Here is an 18,650-nt window from a genome sequence, read left to right on the forward strand (position 1 = left end):
CACTGGTTCTCATAAAATGAAACTTTAATTTGCATTTTGCGGCTAATCAACTGCTCAGATGTTTTCTGATTTCGAATTGTTTAATTTGAAACAATCGCAAAATTATTCAAATTGTTCAGCTGCATCGTGACAATAGAAAAACCAAAATATGTATTAAAAACAATAAAACTACAAATTGTGTCTCTTTTTTTACTGATTGTTTTGTCTTATTTCTCTTAGGTGAGCTTCCAAGAAGTCAGCATTGTGACTGGAAGAATGCCATCGGATTGCAGAAGTGATGTCTCAACAGGATCCTCCAATAACGATAGTGGGAGAGGGTGGAGCGATGGCGACGGGGTGCCGGTTCCAGAGGAATCAGGTAAAGAAAGTTCAGCCATTTTGATTTGTGCATAAACGTTGCTATTTTTTGCTATTCCATCGCTATTTTCATGGCAAATGCTTCACTGGGATACAACGTCTATCTGTAAAACATTTACAGAAAAAAAAACTTGTCCAGCTACAACTATATGAAAACCTTTCTTCATCTGTGTAAGCCCAGGCAAACAGAACTTCCATGAGCAGAGTTTCTGTTCGAGAAATTCTCGTCCATGGAAATATAATACCACGGGGTTGCTTTTCATCCCACTACAACATGGTCGTTTCCAAGTTCAATGTAAACACATTCTTGCTGTACCATCATCATAAACAATCAAATAATGCTAAAAACCAAATGTTTCTCAGTATTCAGTTACACAAACTCACTTATTCTTGCACTCGAGTAGCTTTTCGACCTTGACACTAGATGCCTTCAATAAGTTTCAAAATCTTTCCGTATGTGTACGTTTATTGACGGTATACACGTGAACTCTAGACCCCTTCATAATGATCTTCTCCGGCTGCAGGAAATATGTTGATGCTCATCTTTGTCATATAGTATGTCAAACGGGTGTAGTTGTGGACTGGTGCATTCGCGCAAATCTTCTGCATCAGTTCACTTGCTCGCGAATGCGTATGTGTACAGTCCCCACACTGACATCAAACTCTGCACTTATTGTTTCTATAGACACGACAGTCTTTATCTATGAAATTCTTTATTTTGGCCAATTAACTCTGGTGTCCTAACTTCCTTAACCTTCCACTCTTCTCTTCATCCCTCACAGACTCTCTGCCTCCCTCGAATCTCTTACGCTACACAAGAATTGTTCGATTTTTGCAAGATGGTCCAAAAGTAGTATCTGGCATGTTTTCAAGTTTAAAACAGAATTTTATTAGATATCGTTCTTCTAAATTATCCTCATGTCCAAATTGCGTTTTTGAAATTCACCAGCTGTGACAATCAGGCTTTAGTAGAGTATATTCCAATTCCTGTCGTAGCTGTTCATTTGAACCTGAAATAGTCAGATGCATAGCAATAACATAATGAATTTTCAAAAGTCGATGACAATTTTAAATGCTTGTACAAAAAAGTATGAAAACTATATAAAAAAGTATAAAGGCACCTCGTAAACTATAACTCGTTTGTAAAAATTGAAATGTATCTATCTAATCTTCATCATCATGTACTTTTTTAATCCTTTCTGGAAGAGAAAAACTCTCTCTATTTTCTTTCCATATTGTTTTGCCTCTTACTAGGCCCTGGCCTACCCATGTCGGACCCATGTTGGATGTTGAGATCGTCTCTTCATCGAGTTTTTGTTTGATCTCACTCCATTGCATTTGAGACATCCCAATCTTATCTGTAGATCTCGAAAGTTGACCTGAACATACATGTTCAGTCGTTTATATGGTGGTGATGTCGTTTATCCCTGTCTGCTGTCTAAATTAGTGCTTCAATTTCTTTCGTATATTATACATACTTTATGCATAAATTTCTTTAATATAACATATTAAGTGTATAGTGTGTGACGAGAACTCTTAAATTAATATTATATAAAACGTTAGTTAATTCAGGGAATAATTTCTTGTATTAATCAAAAACCTCAAACAGTGTTCATTTATGTTTTTTTTATGAATATATGAAAAATATTTTCTGAAATTAACTAATATTATATTATTGACATATGCACACACACACACACACACACATATATATATATACATATATATATATATATATATATATTAGATTAATGCATAAAATATGTATAATATATATATGAATATATATATACATACATATTAAAATTATACGTAAATATACATATATATCTAAATGATATACATGTATACATAATTACAATTACATAAAATATTCATTCGTTTTACACACACGCACAAAAGCGCATGTATATATATATATATATATATATATATATATATATATATATATACACACATCTATAAAAGTGAATGTGTCTGTGTGTGTGTCTGTATGTGTGTCTGCGTACATTTCCCTACGCAATAACTCTGTTAATTTTTAGTCTACAGACTCGAAATTTGATATACAGGTTACTGAGGTTTTGTAAAATCGATGGGATCGGTGTTCGGACAGAAATTTCGCTGTTAAGGGGTCAAAATTCAACGATTTAGCCTCTGAGAACTCTACCAAACTCCTCTGATAATTTTAGGTCTAAACACTTGAAATTTTAGATATAGATTCCTTAGACATGGATCTAACTTAATAACCCGATTGGAACCCAAAACAATGAATTTTAAGTGGTCATAATAGGGGTCAAAGTTAAAAAAATTACCCCCTTTTTTTTGCTCAGCATACACCTCCAAACACCCGGGCAACGCCGGGAAAAATGCTAGTATATATATATATATATATATATATATATATATATATATATATATATATATAACAGCGAAACAGTACTGTATGTGGATGACTATATATATATATATATATATATATATATATATATATATGTATATATATATATGTATATATATATATGTATATATATATATATATATATATATATATATATATATATATATATTCTTTCATTCGAATAATGTAATTTAGGAATTGCGTCAAAAACATTGCTCCTTGGTATGTTTCAAGGAAAAATATTTCTAAAGTTTTAACATTTTCTTACGCCACCAGCCTCATATTATCGCTTTCTAAAGAGATCAGACTTAGATTGAACTTTTCTCAATACTCCACGATCGCTGATGTAGAAAATTAATATGCTAGACTACTAAGTATTATATTTGAAATGGCGATGAAAATAATAATAATAATGGCGTCAAGCCGCAAACTACTGACTTTCGATGGGAGAGACATTCATGTCGCGTTGCATCGCGTCTTATATGAAACTGATTCAGAAATTATTATAATAATTGGTGGGGAATACGAATATGATAGAACTCAACCTAAGTATTCGTTTAGCTTTAAGTTTCACTTGTCGAATATGAGATATACTGCTCTACTACGATTTATAGATAGTCACTTGACTTGCAACATTCTTTACATATGCCTTTTAATAAGACATGGCCAAAAAATGAAAGAAAAATATTTTTTTTTTTAACGAGGTAAAATTCATTAATCTTGGGCAACTTTTTTTTTTTTTACCAGAAAGATAAAAGCCTGAATTTTATCATACAAAAAGCAGAATAATATAAAACCTTTTTTTATACTATTTTTAATAGAATTTTAAATTTTCCAAAAAAAGAAAAAAAATCGCCGCCATTTTTGTATTGATGGATAAACATAATTAAATATATTTTTTGAAAGGTTTTTGAATCATTTTTTTTTTCTTTTTTTTGTCCAAATAAGATTAAGATGCATTTAAGGACTGGATGTGTCGCAAGGTCGATTTAATGTGGGGGGAAATATAACTAATTTGAACTGGAAACAAAACATGAACTTAAAGAATTTCTTCTCCCCGGCTACATATACTACACTTTAATCCAAAGCGAAAATGTGTCTCTTACAATAGCAAAGTAAGACACAAAGTTAGTTAATGGTGAGGAATCCAGTTCTAACAAAAAAAAATGGTGTCGCTAGATAAATGCAAAAGTGAAGTAACTACAAGTTGTCTTTAATAAGTTTCCAGACATTTTTGAACAGGCATTTAAAATTGTTGTAGACACTTGTAAACATAGTATGTTATTGCCATGCATCTTATGAGATGACTAGCCAATTTTTGACTTCAAATGAACAGCTACAGCAGTAATACACCCAACTAAAGCCTGATTGTCACAGCTAGTGAATTTTAAAAATGCAATCTGGACGTAAATGATGAGAAGAAGAAGAACAATGTGGAATACGATTGTTTTAAACTTGAAAAATGCCACAGAAAAAATGTCACAGAAAAAATGCCACAGAAAAAAATGCCACAAAAAAAAATGCCACAGAAACGTATAAAATGCTTCAGACTGCTCTTGGACCATCCTGCATGAATCGAGTATCAGGTTTTGGGTGGCATAAGAGATTCAAGAAAAGCAGGGGGTCTATGCGGGATTAGGAGAGGTGTGAAAGGAGTAAGGAAGTCAAACCATCAGAGTTAATTGACCAAATATAGAAGTTCATGGATAAGGCCCATCGTATGTCTCTAGACATAATAAATGCATGGTTTGATGTCAGTGTTTAAACTGTACACAAAATTATTCGCGAGGAATTGAAGATGTGGAAGATTTGCGCGAAGTTTGTTCTAAGGGTGCAGACCACAACACCATCCTTGTTAAAGACTATTTGACGAAGATGGGAATCAAATCAGTTTCTCGCCCTTCCTATCGTCCAGACATTGCTCCCTGTTACTTTGATTATTCCCTATTTTCAAGGAAAACCTTAGAGGCTTAAGGCAATTGAGATGAAAGAGGCTGTGACGAGCGTCATTGACACGCTCACACATGAGAACTTCTATGGGGCAAGTGCATTGCAGCTGGAGGAGATTACTTCGAAGGGGACTAGAGTGTTATTTGTGTACTATCAATAAAAGTGTTATAGATGGGACCGCGTATCTCTAGATGTAAGTGGAGTAGAAATATCTTTAATATTTGGCGTTAACATAATACAAGGGAAGTATGTTTACAAATCATTATTATTACATTTTCATTAGATGGTGTAATGCCAGTTACATCTTCTAGAAATGTTTTTCCTCATAGTTTTTAGAGACAATGAATAAAGGAAATGTATAAGATTTGTAACCGAGCATGTATTTTCTTCTCATCCTGATTGCATACCAAATAGTGAGAATCAAAAAGCAATCGTATATGAGATGTGTGAAATCTGCCCGTAAGTATTCCATACCAGGCTCATTTGAAGTGATTAATAAAAATAAAACGTAACACCCTGCTCAAAGAAATAAAGGCTGAGAGAATTTATTTTCTAGATTTGCGCAGAACTATAATCCAATCCGACATGTGTAAGGTCATCACCTGCTCCAAAATGACACAAACTCTGTTGGACTGATTGTCAAGGCCGTATCCGCGGCATTGTATGAATAAAACTTACTCAGTTTTGTTAGGTTATATTATGTAAAAGGTTCCTGTTCAGTAATTGTTTTTATTTCAAATTTGAAAGCTAAGTAAATATAAAACCAACGTGTGTAAATAGTACTCGAATTCAAATGAATTAAAACTTAATGCATAATGGCAATACCATCCAGATGTGTAATGTATAGACAAAAACTGAAATAAATGAAGATATACAGAGTGGAACTATAAAATTGTTCCGGAAATGGAATCATATCGTCTTTTCTAGGGCGACAATTTTTGTCATTACATACTGTATAACGGTGGAATGAGTTATGAAGATACATCTTTACAATATATATTAATATGTTTTATATATTCTGTTTGTGGAAAAAGAATTTCAGGCCAAGTGCTCGATTATAAAGGGGACAAAAATTTTCAATATAAGAGCTTAGTAGTATCCGATGGTAGACGTAAGCAATAAATATTAAATTTTAATTGAAATGTATCCTTTTAAATCAAATTGAAACATATAAACTAAAATTATACATATATATATATATATATATATATATATATATATTATATATATAATATGTGTGTGTGTGTGTATATTAGAAGGGAAACTCGACGTTGACCAAGATTGAGTGAGAATCTTATCTTCTAGTCTCTATTTTTACATGAGGATCACCACTTATCAAGGCCCGTAAGCCACTCGGGGATAAGGGTTATTTTGTGTACAATAATCAATGGGATACTATCGTAGTAATAGTTGGTATTGGAGATTTGATAAAGCGTCTTACTTAAGGGGGGATTAATCAGGAATTTGTTTATGCTGGACTTGAAGACGTCCAAGTTGTAGTCAGTTTTTTGAAAATTAGGAACTATTTTCTTGTTTGTTGTCTGACGACGTCATTTAGTTATTTATAACTAATTGACAGAAACATTGTCATCAGAATCATGCAATATAAATAAAAATATATATATATATATAAACATACATATATATATATGTATATATATATATTTATATATATATATGTTTGTGTGTGTGTGTGTGTGTGTGTGTGTGTTTATCACATTGCATTATATGATTTCCTTAAGCTATGTGATCTGATGATATTTCGGCAACCATCCCTTCATCAGATATAAGTTGAACTTTACTTCAAACGTTCATGTTTTTATACTTTTATAATCTCTTAACTTCTTACTTGTGTCAATATGGTGTGATGGAAGTTTTGTACGATATAATATTTCGTGAAAGACATATTTTTTTACTAATATATTTTATTATTTCTATTTTTTGTCAGATGGGACAACCGTAGTCACGAATCCGTATCTCAGCCCGCACCAAGAGAAGCACAAAACATTTTCCACCCTACAAAGGTCCTTTAATTCAGCAGATCACCTGACGCCCATGCGCAGCTCGTTCAAGCCAAATATCGCAGCTCAAACCCCGTGGACAAAGGATCTCTCGAGCTTAAAACTCGCAACCGTTAACAACGCCCGTTCCAGTATCAACTCCTTGCAATGGAAAACGCCGAGCACTTCACCACGGATAGCCGTGATGCCTCATATACCTCATGTGCCGCAGCCTCGAATCCCACAGAATCAGACCTGGTCGCATGCTCAAATGTCTGCCCCGAGTTCGCCGAACGCCCAAACGGATATAAGTGAAAATCTCGCCTCCGAGCAATACATGTCAATGTCGAACCAGGTCTCACCGAATCCAGGCCGGGCAGTGGATGGTCATGAGACATCGGTAAATCCCCATCATCGACAGATAGATGAGCAAAGTTGCTCGTCAACGGACAGTGGGCAGCCTTTTGAAAGGTCCCGTGAGGATCGCTCGTACAATGACCCTTCACATTATATTTTAAAAGATGTTATAGTATAAATAAATGGAGGTTTGTTTGGCACAAATATCAAAAAAACATTTGATAATATTCAATACCCCCCAAAAAAAACAAGAAAAAGAAAAGCCACCATCTTCTTTAATTTGACGAAACAAATGCTATCGCCGCCATTTTAATTTCAAAGCATACATTTGTAATGTCAAATGAAGCAGCATGTCTTGTTTATAATCTTTATTATAATTATTATGATATTGACGTTTTAGACACATCGCAAATATTTAGTCACATTGTTGGGTTCTTACGATTAAAGTTTATTTTATTATTGTTTGATATATGACCTTGCTATAACGATTGCTCTTTCTGTCTGAGCTTATTTGCTTGGGATTTAGTAATCTTCAAAACGACCTATCCAATTAGTGATCTGATGTCAGAGTATTATACTCGTTTGATGTTTATAATGGCTTGACAATTCCTAAATCCGAGATAAGCTCAAATTGAAAGCGAGTAAATCTCTAGATAATAACAGTCCTTTTAAATCAAACATCGCAAAAGAGCAGATTTCAGCAATCATAACCGTTCAGTGCGACTAAATATGGCTTCCTTGTAAAAACAAATATCATAATAATGTCGGACAATAAGTAACAGAGCGATTAAAGACGATGATCCAAACATTGTTGATAATGATACCTCCTCATCCCTAGGATTCAGATGAACAAAGCATCTGTTTTTAATATAAACACAAATGGAGATAATTTTGATCTTTCTTTTTGTGCGAAGAGAATATTTAAATGTATACGGACATCAAATTATTGGTGGTTTCAAAGGGTTAACAAAAGCCCCGTTCAGTAATATTTTATCGTATGCTTTAACAATGACACTGGATGTTCTTTTGGGGCGATTTTAAGAGAGGTTTATGAGAGAAGGAAAGAGTTAACTAATTACTGGATGCATTTACTACCAATATTGGTGTCTTTAGACTGCAGGAAATATGAGATATACAGGTGTAAAGACAATCAGTACGCCATAAAGAATCCAATACTTTCATCTAAAAAAATGAAATGTGAAAGGGAGATAACTCTGATGAACTAAGTTTTTATGATGCGGAAAGGAAATGAACGCAGGCGCGTATAGGCTTAATAAGAGGAAGACGCTTTTCCAAAGTTTATTACTGTTAGTCACCTTTGTTTGATATTTTTTGCGTCAAAATCTTAACTTTTTTGCAACGAATTATTTGTCATAGCATTAATACGTAAAGTGATAATAATAATAATAATAATAATAATAATAATAATGATAATATTATGAAAAGACAAAGAGAGCAGCTCATTTTCAGTTATATTTCTGCCATTTTTATTACATTTTAGTCATTGCGAATGAGATTTACCTCGACGATTACGGGAGAAAAAAAATCTATAATAGAAAAATATTTATTTTCATGTACATCGCGTACACATGAGATTGATATTCGTATTTTCTTCTTTTTTTTTAAGTTCACTTTTTGGTAACACATATCACGTATCACAGAAGAAACCGCCAAAGAAAATATTGAAAGAAAACAATTCTCTAGAAAAAAAGGTGAAAAAAAAAATGAAAATAGAATATACGTCGGATCATATTTGGTACGGACATTGCACGAAAGTCGAATGCTTTGCCCCCAAAGGATTTTATATCAAATATAAATAAATAAACAGAAAAAGGTGTATTTCTTTAAATTACGCCCGTTAAATCTACGCGAGTAGTGATGAGGATTTTTTTGCAGATGCAAGCGTGATAGATAACGAACAAACTGACCGTCTGACCGCTCGGACATGGCTGAATGGAGATTCGCGGACGCATATAATAATAATAGGCTGTTTCAAACATAAGCGTCACAGATGAACCGATTAACATACAGACAGAGGCATTGGTAACAGTTTTTGTGGGTATATTTAATAACTTAATTTCATCTCCGTCTTTCTGTCGCCGTTTATTTTATTTAATTTTACTAATTTAAAATCTTATTTCTTTAAAAACTTGGCCTTTTGACTAAGAACAAAGAGTTGTATCTGTTCTAATACTAAACTTAACTCGTTCTGAGATCGATCAATGGAGGAGAAATCCTTCTAGACTGAGGTAATTTTTGTTTCCCCTTTTTGGGCCAGCTGGAAATTTTCTACATTAAAAACCGCTATTGTGTCTAACTCTGCCCTCGTGAGGAGGCTAGTGAATAGGAACAATTATATTCTTTTCTCTATAGTTTTTACCTAGTAACGTTAGGGACAAAAGAATGTTCCGCTTTGCAGCTTCAGACTAAAAAGTTTTCAGGCATTGTTTATCAGTGCCCCCTCACTGCATCCTCCCCGCGTCGTCCCATATTATTACAGTCGTAGTTCAAAAATAAAAAAAGCGCTTAATGGTAGAAAGTTCTTTTTTTTTTAATTTCGATGTGGCATATAAGCAAAAATAGATCTCTCATGTAACTGTAAGTCAACCTCATTTTTAGCTGGCGTTTATATGAGCTCAGATGCAAGCAGGTCAAAGTAACTTGTAAACTGAAAAGAGTCTAAGACTAGGTTCGCTGTGAAATTGTGTCTACGAGAATGTGTTCATTTAAGTTTGATTAGTGTGTGTGTGTGTGTGTGTGTGTGTGTGTGTGTGTGTGTGTGTGTGTGTGTGTGTGTGTGTGTGTGTGTGTGTGTGTGTGTGTGTGTGTGTAAATATGGAGGAGAAATTTTACGAACTAATACAGTGGCAAATGTCGTTATAGCAGTCAGACTGAACGAAAACAGAAAAAGGCTGACTGTCTACAGCAGGGGTGCTCATTACGTCGACCGTGATCGACTGATCGATCGCAGAGACTTCGTGGGTAGATCGCATGGTATTGAAAAAAATAAAACGTTAGTGCAGGCCAACTTTCAGAACCTCGTGGAGAAGAAGGAGACACAAGAGCAGCCATGTGCGCAGCTAGATAAAACAAACGTGCAATTGTCTGTCAGAGTTCGACAAACGCTTTAAAGACTTTTCTTTAAGCGAGCTAATCGCTACATTCATGTGCGGCCTGTTCAAAAAGGATGCTGAGGTTGTTTCACTCGCATCGCAAATTGCAACCTGAATTCTTCTAGAGTGAGGGATGAGATTCTGACACTATGAGCCGATATTCAACTGATGCAGAGCTCATGGACAATTATGGAACTTACTCACAGAGGACCCCAACATCAGCAAATGTGCTACCCTCTGGACCGTATTATTTGAGTGTACTTATTTATGTGAGTCGGCCTTTTTCCCACATCAAGATCATTAAGTCCAAATACCGCTCCACCATGATTGATGATTGCGTCAGCTTGAGGCTGAATATTAGCAGCTCTGTCCGGAATATGGATCCCTGATTGATTCCATTTGATGCAAGCCATCAGAGTAAGGTAATGACAAAAAATATACAGAACTGTACTGTGTAATATGGGTTGATATAATACTGCAGCATATACTGTACTTACTTGCATATAGTGTACATATAAAAATAATTTACAATATATTTATAAATAATGTGCTTTGCATTTTTAGTAGGTGATAGATCATTTAGGCATAGCTATGTCATAAGTAGGTCTCATGTTGAAAAAAATGTGTGCAATCCTGGTCTACAGCCTAAACAAAATATTTTTAAAAAAACACGAGAAAATCTACGCATCCCATATATTAAGCATACTATAACCTGCTGTCATATAAAGGGATGATAATGCAGGTCTGACGCCGCCTAGTGAGTGTTTGTGTAAATATATTAATAAAGGGAGATAATGTTGTGTACTAAGGCAGAGTTAGACAAGACTGATTCTTGATGTTTGTGAAAATCTTGCTTTACACTATTAACGTATAAACCGACAGACCAAACGACAGATAGAGCCATCAGAGATTTGCTGAGTTAGTTTTATCTCCAGATTAATTTTATTCAATCCACACGTTTCAAACCTACGTCTAGCAGACCTATGAACGGACGACACTTCTTACAATGAGATGTGGGCACATCTACAATAAAAGGTTCAAACTGTAAAGAAATAGCAGAAAGTTGTTACGTAAGAAAATATTTCCCTCATATAAAATACTATTCATTCAAAATGCTATCAACAATTATTCGTAGTGTTTCTGTTTGGGAGGAAACGTAACAGATGAAAGTCCCCTAATCAAATAGCATTTTTAAATACGTCCGTTTAATCTGCGCGAATAGCGATGAAAATGCTATTGCTAGCGATAGATAACAAATCACTTGATCATCTATTGCGTTCGAAGACTCTTGGACGCATTTCAAAATGAAACGTATTCACCGATAACATACGTATTTTATTTAGTTTAGCGTTTAATGCCTAATTGTGACTGACAGATGAACCGATCAACGAAAACCAACAGAGCCTCTGGTTAGAATTTCGTGAATATATTTAATATCTTAATTTCATTTACGTATTTAACGCCCATCGTCGTTTATTTTTTATACTAATTTCAACCCCATTTCCTTTAAAAACAATTAGATTCTCATATATATTATTTCGACGTATTAACGTCACTAATAAAGGAATGTTGCGATTTTTGATCCCCCCTCATCCAAACTTCTTCCATTTTATTTTTTTTATTTGACTTTAATTAACATTCTTCTGCCATGAACAGCTTCGAGCCAAAATGTCTTCGTCAGGCTATTTTTTTATCTATGTGGTTCACACTATCTAAAAATAAAAAACAGCATTTAGTGATAAAAATCTTATTTCAAACTTCGTCAGAGAATCGACCAATAAATTGACTGACCAATCGACAAACTAGACAGAGCAAGTGAATCAGAACGACAGGCGACTCGGAGTCCGCAGCAAACAGTGTCAAATGAAAAATCGACAATATAATTAATTATTGTTTGCATAAAAATAATTAATATGTTATTGTTTCACTGTTTTGAATTTGTTTTTAATATTATAAAATTATATTCATTTTTAATATTATAAAAGTATATTCATTTTTAATATAAAAATATATATGCTTTTAATATAAATTAAATTATATTTGCTTTAACATATTATAAAACATAGATTTGTTTTTAATATTATAAAAAATATATTTATTTCTAATATTAAAAAATATATTTGTTTTTAATATTATATAAATATATTTGTTTTTAATAATGCAAAAATATATTTGTTTTTAATATTATAAAAATATATTTATTTCTAATATTATAAAATATATTTGTTTTTAATATTATAAAAATATATTTGTTTTTGAATAATATAAAAATATATTTGTTTTAAAATATTATAAGCATATTCGTTTTTAATATGATAAAAATATATTTGCTTTTAATAACAAATAAATTTGTTTTTTAAATATAAAAATATATTTGCTTGTAATATTATACAAATATATTTATTTTTAATATTATAAAAATATATTTGTTTTTAAATAATATAAAAATATATTTGTTTTAATATTATAAACAATATATTTGTTTTTAATAATACAAATATATATTTGTTTTTAATGTTATAACAATGTATTTTTTATATTATAAAAATATATTTGTAATTAACATTATAAAAATATATTTGTTTTTAATATCATGAAAGTATATTTGTTTTTTATATTTAAAAAAAAAACATTTGTTTTTAATATTATAAAAATTTATATTTGTTTTTAAATATTAGCTAACCGCTCAGCACGTGTAAATGTGATATTTTAATTTATGTAGTTTTCGTATATATCATTTGCTTTAGAACCACTTTTATATTGCTTACTATATTATACGCGATATATAGTAGTGATGTCAAACATTAAAACAAATATGACTTAGGTACCATCAGCTAGAAGTGAAACCTAAACAAGTAACTCACCAGCGGCATCCACTAACATCTAAGCTAACAACACATGCATATAAAACTTAACAAATTACTGCAGTTAATCGTATAAATGTATATTTGCGCATATCTAGAACATTTTGAACCCTTATTTATTCTGCTAAAATTAAAATTGATGTTGTTCCACAAGTCCGACCATCCCATATATCAATTTTTAAGTTAGTAGACCAAAAATTGACAGAATAATTTGGTAGAGGTCGTCGGCAGACAGACAATGCCACTTTTGTAATATTGTAGGTCATCTGACGTAGCCATGTCATAAAATATACTTAAAGAAATAATATTTATAGAGGTTCGTATTTATTATTATAGAGCCAATTTTTTTTTTGATTTTCGTATTTATTATTTATTATTATAGAGCCAATTTTTTTTAATTTTCCGACTATCCCATATATCAATTTTTAAGTTAGTAGACCAAAAATTGACAGAGTAATTAGGTAAAGGCCGTCGGCAGACAAACAATGCCACTTTTGTAATATTGTAGGTCATCTGACGTAGCCTTGTCATAAAATACACTTAAAAAAATAATATTTATGGAGGTTCGTATTCATTATTATAGAGCTTTTTTTTTATTTTAATATTTCTTCAATATATAGTTGTGTGCCGCCCGGTGTGGCATAGTCACTCAAATATACGTAGCATACACTCAAATATGTTATTTTAATTTATGCGAATTTCATATTTATTATTAAAAAGCCAATACGTTATAGATTATTATATTGTAGGAGTGATTTCAAAAGTAACAAAAATGACTTCTGTGCCATCAGCTAAAATCGAAACTAAAACATTTAACACTCCAGCACTAATCGTTATCTTTTAAGCTATACCCAAACGAATATGAACTAGTTAAAAATGGACAGAACATAACGTGTAAAAATGTGTTTCCGTCAGATCACCAAACTAAGCAATATTGAGCCTGATCATTACTAAAATGGGTGACCCTCCCAATTCGGTAATCCCAGACGCTGTATGTAGGAGGACGTCGACACCTCCCTGCAAGAATTGCAAAAACCTAACGTTGTCATTTCCCCTAACGAGTGTATACAATCAACTAGGGACCGCTTAATATTTCATACTCCCATGGAACTTTCTCCTTCGTAGGAAGCTGGTCAAACCCGGTAGGGTTAGTGCCGTTTCACACACACTTTTTTAATGACCACTTAGCAACTATTTTTACCAGCTAAAAACTAAATTGAATTTGTTCACCAAGTCCTAATCTCCTAAATGTTAAGTTTCAAGTCATAGATTAGAAATTTACAGAGGAGTTTGGTAGAGACCCTTACTCAGACAGGGAAACAAACAAACAGACAGACAGGCAATATAACTCTTATATATAGATAGAAATTCATTGATTTTATTTTTTTGTTTACTTATTTTGACAAATAGAATATTTTTCTCTGACACTGTTTGCAGCGAATTTCAAGTCGCCTGTTTTTCTGATTCACCAGAATGCCTTCAGTAAGGCGTACGCCGACTTAATTGTATCTTCGTAATAATTTCAGTCAATATATCTAAGCGTTTTAATCTGACGTCTAAATGGCCTACCGACAGACGAAGCTTCGGCTCGTAGGCACATCTAAAAAGTATAAAATTATTCAAGCGTTAAAGAAATGCCAGAAATGGGAAAGTTATTACAAAAGAAAATATTTCCCTCATTCACATTCCAAATATTATCAAAAATTTCCTGTGGTTTTTCTGTTATGGAGGAAACCTAACAGATGAAAGCCCCCCCCCCCAAATCAAATGGCATTTTTGACAGCTTTTCATCATGCTTACCTGTAGAGAATACAACAACGCGGCTGGCGGGGGGAATTCCAATAACTTTCATCTTCTAAAAACTGGCAGCCTTTAGAGAGCCGAAAGCGAAAAACCAATAATACAGATTCAGTCATTCTCCACAAGGTGGCGACACTGTGTTTTAATTAAATTAACCTCCATTTTTTTATTTTCTTTTTTTTTTTCTATTTTGGCGCCAATAGTTTAATCCATCGAAATGTACATGATTTGTACAAGCTGTTTTCGCAAAAACCAGAATAAAATCCCGGGAGATGCATTACAAAATGAAGGCACAAAGCCCCGAACATTTTATAACGAAAATTAATTTCCTTAATGTTATTATTGTAAACAAAACGTGTTCATTTGCTTAATATTTGAAACCGGATCGAATTCATCATTTCGGACAAATAAAGTTACCTAACTGACGTATAAAGCATAATCACATTGAATCGTCAGTTCTTGTTAGATTTTGAAAGTTAAACAACGGTGACCCCTGTCAGTTCCAGATGGATGAAAATTATGAGAATACCGGGCGCTGTATGTGGGAAAACGTCAGCAACTCCTTAAAAAGAACTACAAAACGTAACGGAAATATACAAGAGACTGGGGACTCCGAAAGAGGACGTTTCATGAGAGTTTGAAATTCAAAAGCGCTCCCCAGTCGCATGTATATCCCCGCGATTATAACGTTAGGTTCTTTGCAGATCTTGCAAGGTGTTGACGTTTTCCTACATATAGCACCTGCTTCCCTAAATGGTCACCCAGAATACAATGGATAAAATTAAACATTATTATTATTATAATTATAATTATTATTATTATTATTATTATTATTATTATTATTATTATTATTATTATTATGAATTAATTAATTAATTGTTGACTATTCTGTTATGTAGTTTTATTAATAAATTTACTTAGATCCAACATTCTTAAAAAATGCAAAACAGAGGATTATAAAGTTTCCATCATTTATTAATCGAGAATGTAAGGAAATGTTATGAGAAGAAGATGATGATGATGATAATAATAATAATAATAATAATAATAATAATAATAATAATAATAATAATAATAATAATAAAGTAACACTTAAAAAAAGTTATAATATTACCTTTGAAACCAGCAGCAAGTTTGATTAATAAAAAATGCAATTAAAAACGAACTATATTTTTAAAATTAGTCTTAAATACGTTTTACAGTAAGAAGTAGGAGTTTAATTTGAAATATAATTTTAATTAAAACACGGCAAGTATTTTAAGTTTTAAATACATTTTTATAAGAATAAATACGACATTTATTTGCTTTCAAATAAAAAACAGCAAGTAATATTATTCAAGATGCTGTTTATCTATAAAACTTTCTACTATGTGCATATGAAATGCATTTTAAATGAAAAAAAATAATTTTAAATATAATTCAAATTCCAAACAAGCAACTATTTTCATTTTAAATACAATTTAAATTTTAGAATTTAATTTCTTTCATTTTAAATACATTTAAATTTTAGAATTTAATTTCTTTCATTTTAAATACAATTTAAATTTTTGAATTTAATTTCTTTCATTTTAAATACAATTTAAATTTAAGAATTTAATTTCTTTCATTTAAAATACAATTTTAATTTAAGAATTTAATTTCTTTCATTTTAAATACAATTTAAATTTTAGAATTCAATTTCTTTCCTTTTGAATACAATTTAAATTTTAGAATTCAATTTCTCTTATTTTAAATACAATTTAAATTTTAGAATTCAATTTCTTTCCTTTTGAATACAATTTAAATTTTAGAATTCAATTTCCTTCTTACATTTCAAATTTAGAATTCAATTTCTTTCATTTTAAATAGAATTTAAATTAAAAAAACCTGTCAAATGTTTTTATTTTTAAAACAATATATGTTCAAAAGTCTTTTTGTATTATTTATAATAAAGTAAAAACAAGCACCCAGTGTCTCTGTGAAATAGTTTATAATTCTACATTAAAAATGAGCCCCCTTACATTTTGACAAAAATATACTAGAAATACTCATTAGTTTGAAAATACAGAGAAAATGTTTCTTATACTCTGGAGATTTTTATCGTATTTTATGTGTAGATTCACTTCTCATTTTAGATCTAAAATGTATAATAAAGCGTATAAGCGTAACCGGAAACGGAAATCATGTAAATGCTAAGTTTCATCGATGAAATACAATGTGTAGGTGCTAAAACTGGGTGTAGATTAACATAACATGATGACTCTTTTTTTTATATTACAGAGTGGGACACTAAAAGTGTTACCCTATGAAAACAACACTACAGCTTTATTTTAAAACTTTTACTGGAAAATATCAATCTAGCTTACTTGCTTGTGAAGTAGACCTAACATCTATTCAATGTAGCCGCGTTCAGCTTCAATCACCACACCGATACGTGTCCGGAACCGGGAGCATGCCTTTTCCACAAGCGACGGTGGGAGCTCTGCGATTACTCGGCGGATGGCGGCGATCAGGCTGAATTTGGTGCTCTAGGAGGTCATGTTGGCGATGTTCTTCCATGGATGACCAAACGAAGTAGTCCAACGGGTTCAGGCGAGGAGCCACTTGGAGAAAGGGTAAAAAAGTTTTGAAGCCAAGCCTGAGTCTTAATGGACTTATCGACCGGCGCCGAGTCCTGCTGCCACAGCCATGGATTGTCAGCGGCCACCTGATCACACCAGAGAATTACCACCTTCCTCAGCACATCCAGGTACACTTTGGTGTTGGCTTTAAAGCTGAGTCGAAGATGTGAGATCGCATGACGTAGCTCTTACATAAAACCACATCAATGGCCATAACCATGGTTTGTTTTCATTATGCTTGGCACGTCCCTGTTATTTGTATCAATCCAGTGATGTCTTTTGAGGTTGTTGGCAATGGTATTGCTGTCATTACTAAGATCGGTAGAGAGCATGAGTTGTACAGCGGCGCATCTCCGATCTCGTTCGTGTTGTCACCTAAAGACATGACAGAATGCTCCTATCGCTCTTTGTATTTGTACACAACTGGCCAGTTAGTGGATGTTCTTCAACGACAAAAAAAGAAAGTTAGTTTTCATCAAACGGAAATTGAACTATGTTGTATTTTCTAGGGTGACAATTTTATCGTTCCACTCCGTATATCATTTATTCTAATCTTAACAAATCACGTGATGTTATTGTGATGAGGGTAATTATTTCAATTTATGGGATGAATAGTGTAACAATGATATAAGATCGTTAAAGAGTTAAATGTTTGCTATTGATTCCTTAATTAGCTGCTATAAATTCATATGTCTATATTCGATAACAATAGTCAAGCAAATTTTGTATACGATCTTCGTCTGTCTCTTTTATACACCATTCGATAAATATGGGATTATTCCTTCAACAACTTCGGTGATCATTTCTTCGTTGGGGCGTAGGGTTTGAGTATGATTAGTTAATGAGCGCAAAGGTTGAAACTACTAATGGATGCTATATTTCTATCTGGTAAGCTATCGAGAAATTCCAATTGCTGAATATATATATATGTGTGTGTGTGTGTGTGTGTGTGTGCGTGCGTGTGGGTGTGAGAGAGAACAGCACAATGCTTGTCTACAAGCTTTACTTCTAATAAGTTTACTTGTTTCTGGCAAGAACTGGTCGATATATTCCCCAAAATCACCCCTATACACCTCCTAGCATTTCTGTGATGCTCCAGTGTGAGTAGTGATATATGTGTTTGTATGTGTGTTTGTGCGCACGAGTCTGTGTGAGTGTGTGTGGGATATATATCAAATTGAATTATTCATCCACTTTTGATCCTAGCGAGA

At 32.5% G+C, this 18,650-nt stretch overlaps 1 protein-coding gene and 1 long non-coding RNA gene across 3 annotated transcripts in view; one reads left to right on the plus strand and one right to left on the minus strand.

Moving 5' to 3' along the window:
* The window catches only part of LOC145278091 (protocadherin-11 X-linked-like), a 155,384-nt gene extending 148,060 nt beyond the window's left edge, over window positions 1-7,324 (plus strand). For both annotated transcript variants that reach the window (XM_080130358.1, XM_080130357.1), the window contains exons 3-4: window positions 220-358; window positions 6,654-7,324. In XM_080130358.1, the coding sequence (XP_079986484.1) occupies window positions 220-358; window positions 6,654-7,240 (726 nt within the window). In that variant the 3' untranslated portion in view covers window positions 7,241-7,324. The remainder of the gene's footprint in view (window positions 1-219; window positions 359-6,653) is intronic.
* LOC145278092 (uncharacterized) overlaps window positions 1-18,650 on the minus strand; it is a 170,465-nt gene that overhangs the window by 96,932 nt on the left and 54,883 nt on the right. The gene's annotated exons all lie outside the window — the stretch shown is intronic.

Source organism: Euprymna scolopes, chromosome 6, assembly GCF_053919585.1.
Source record: "Euprymna scolopes isolate OS-2025 chromosome 6, ASM5391958v1, whole genome shotgun sequence".
Classification (NCBI taxonomy): domain Eukaryota; kingdom Metazoa; phylum Mollusca; class Cephalopoda; order Sepiida; family Sepiolidae; genus Euprymna; species Euprymna scolopes.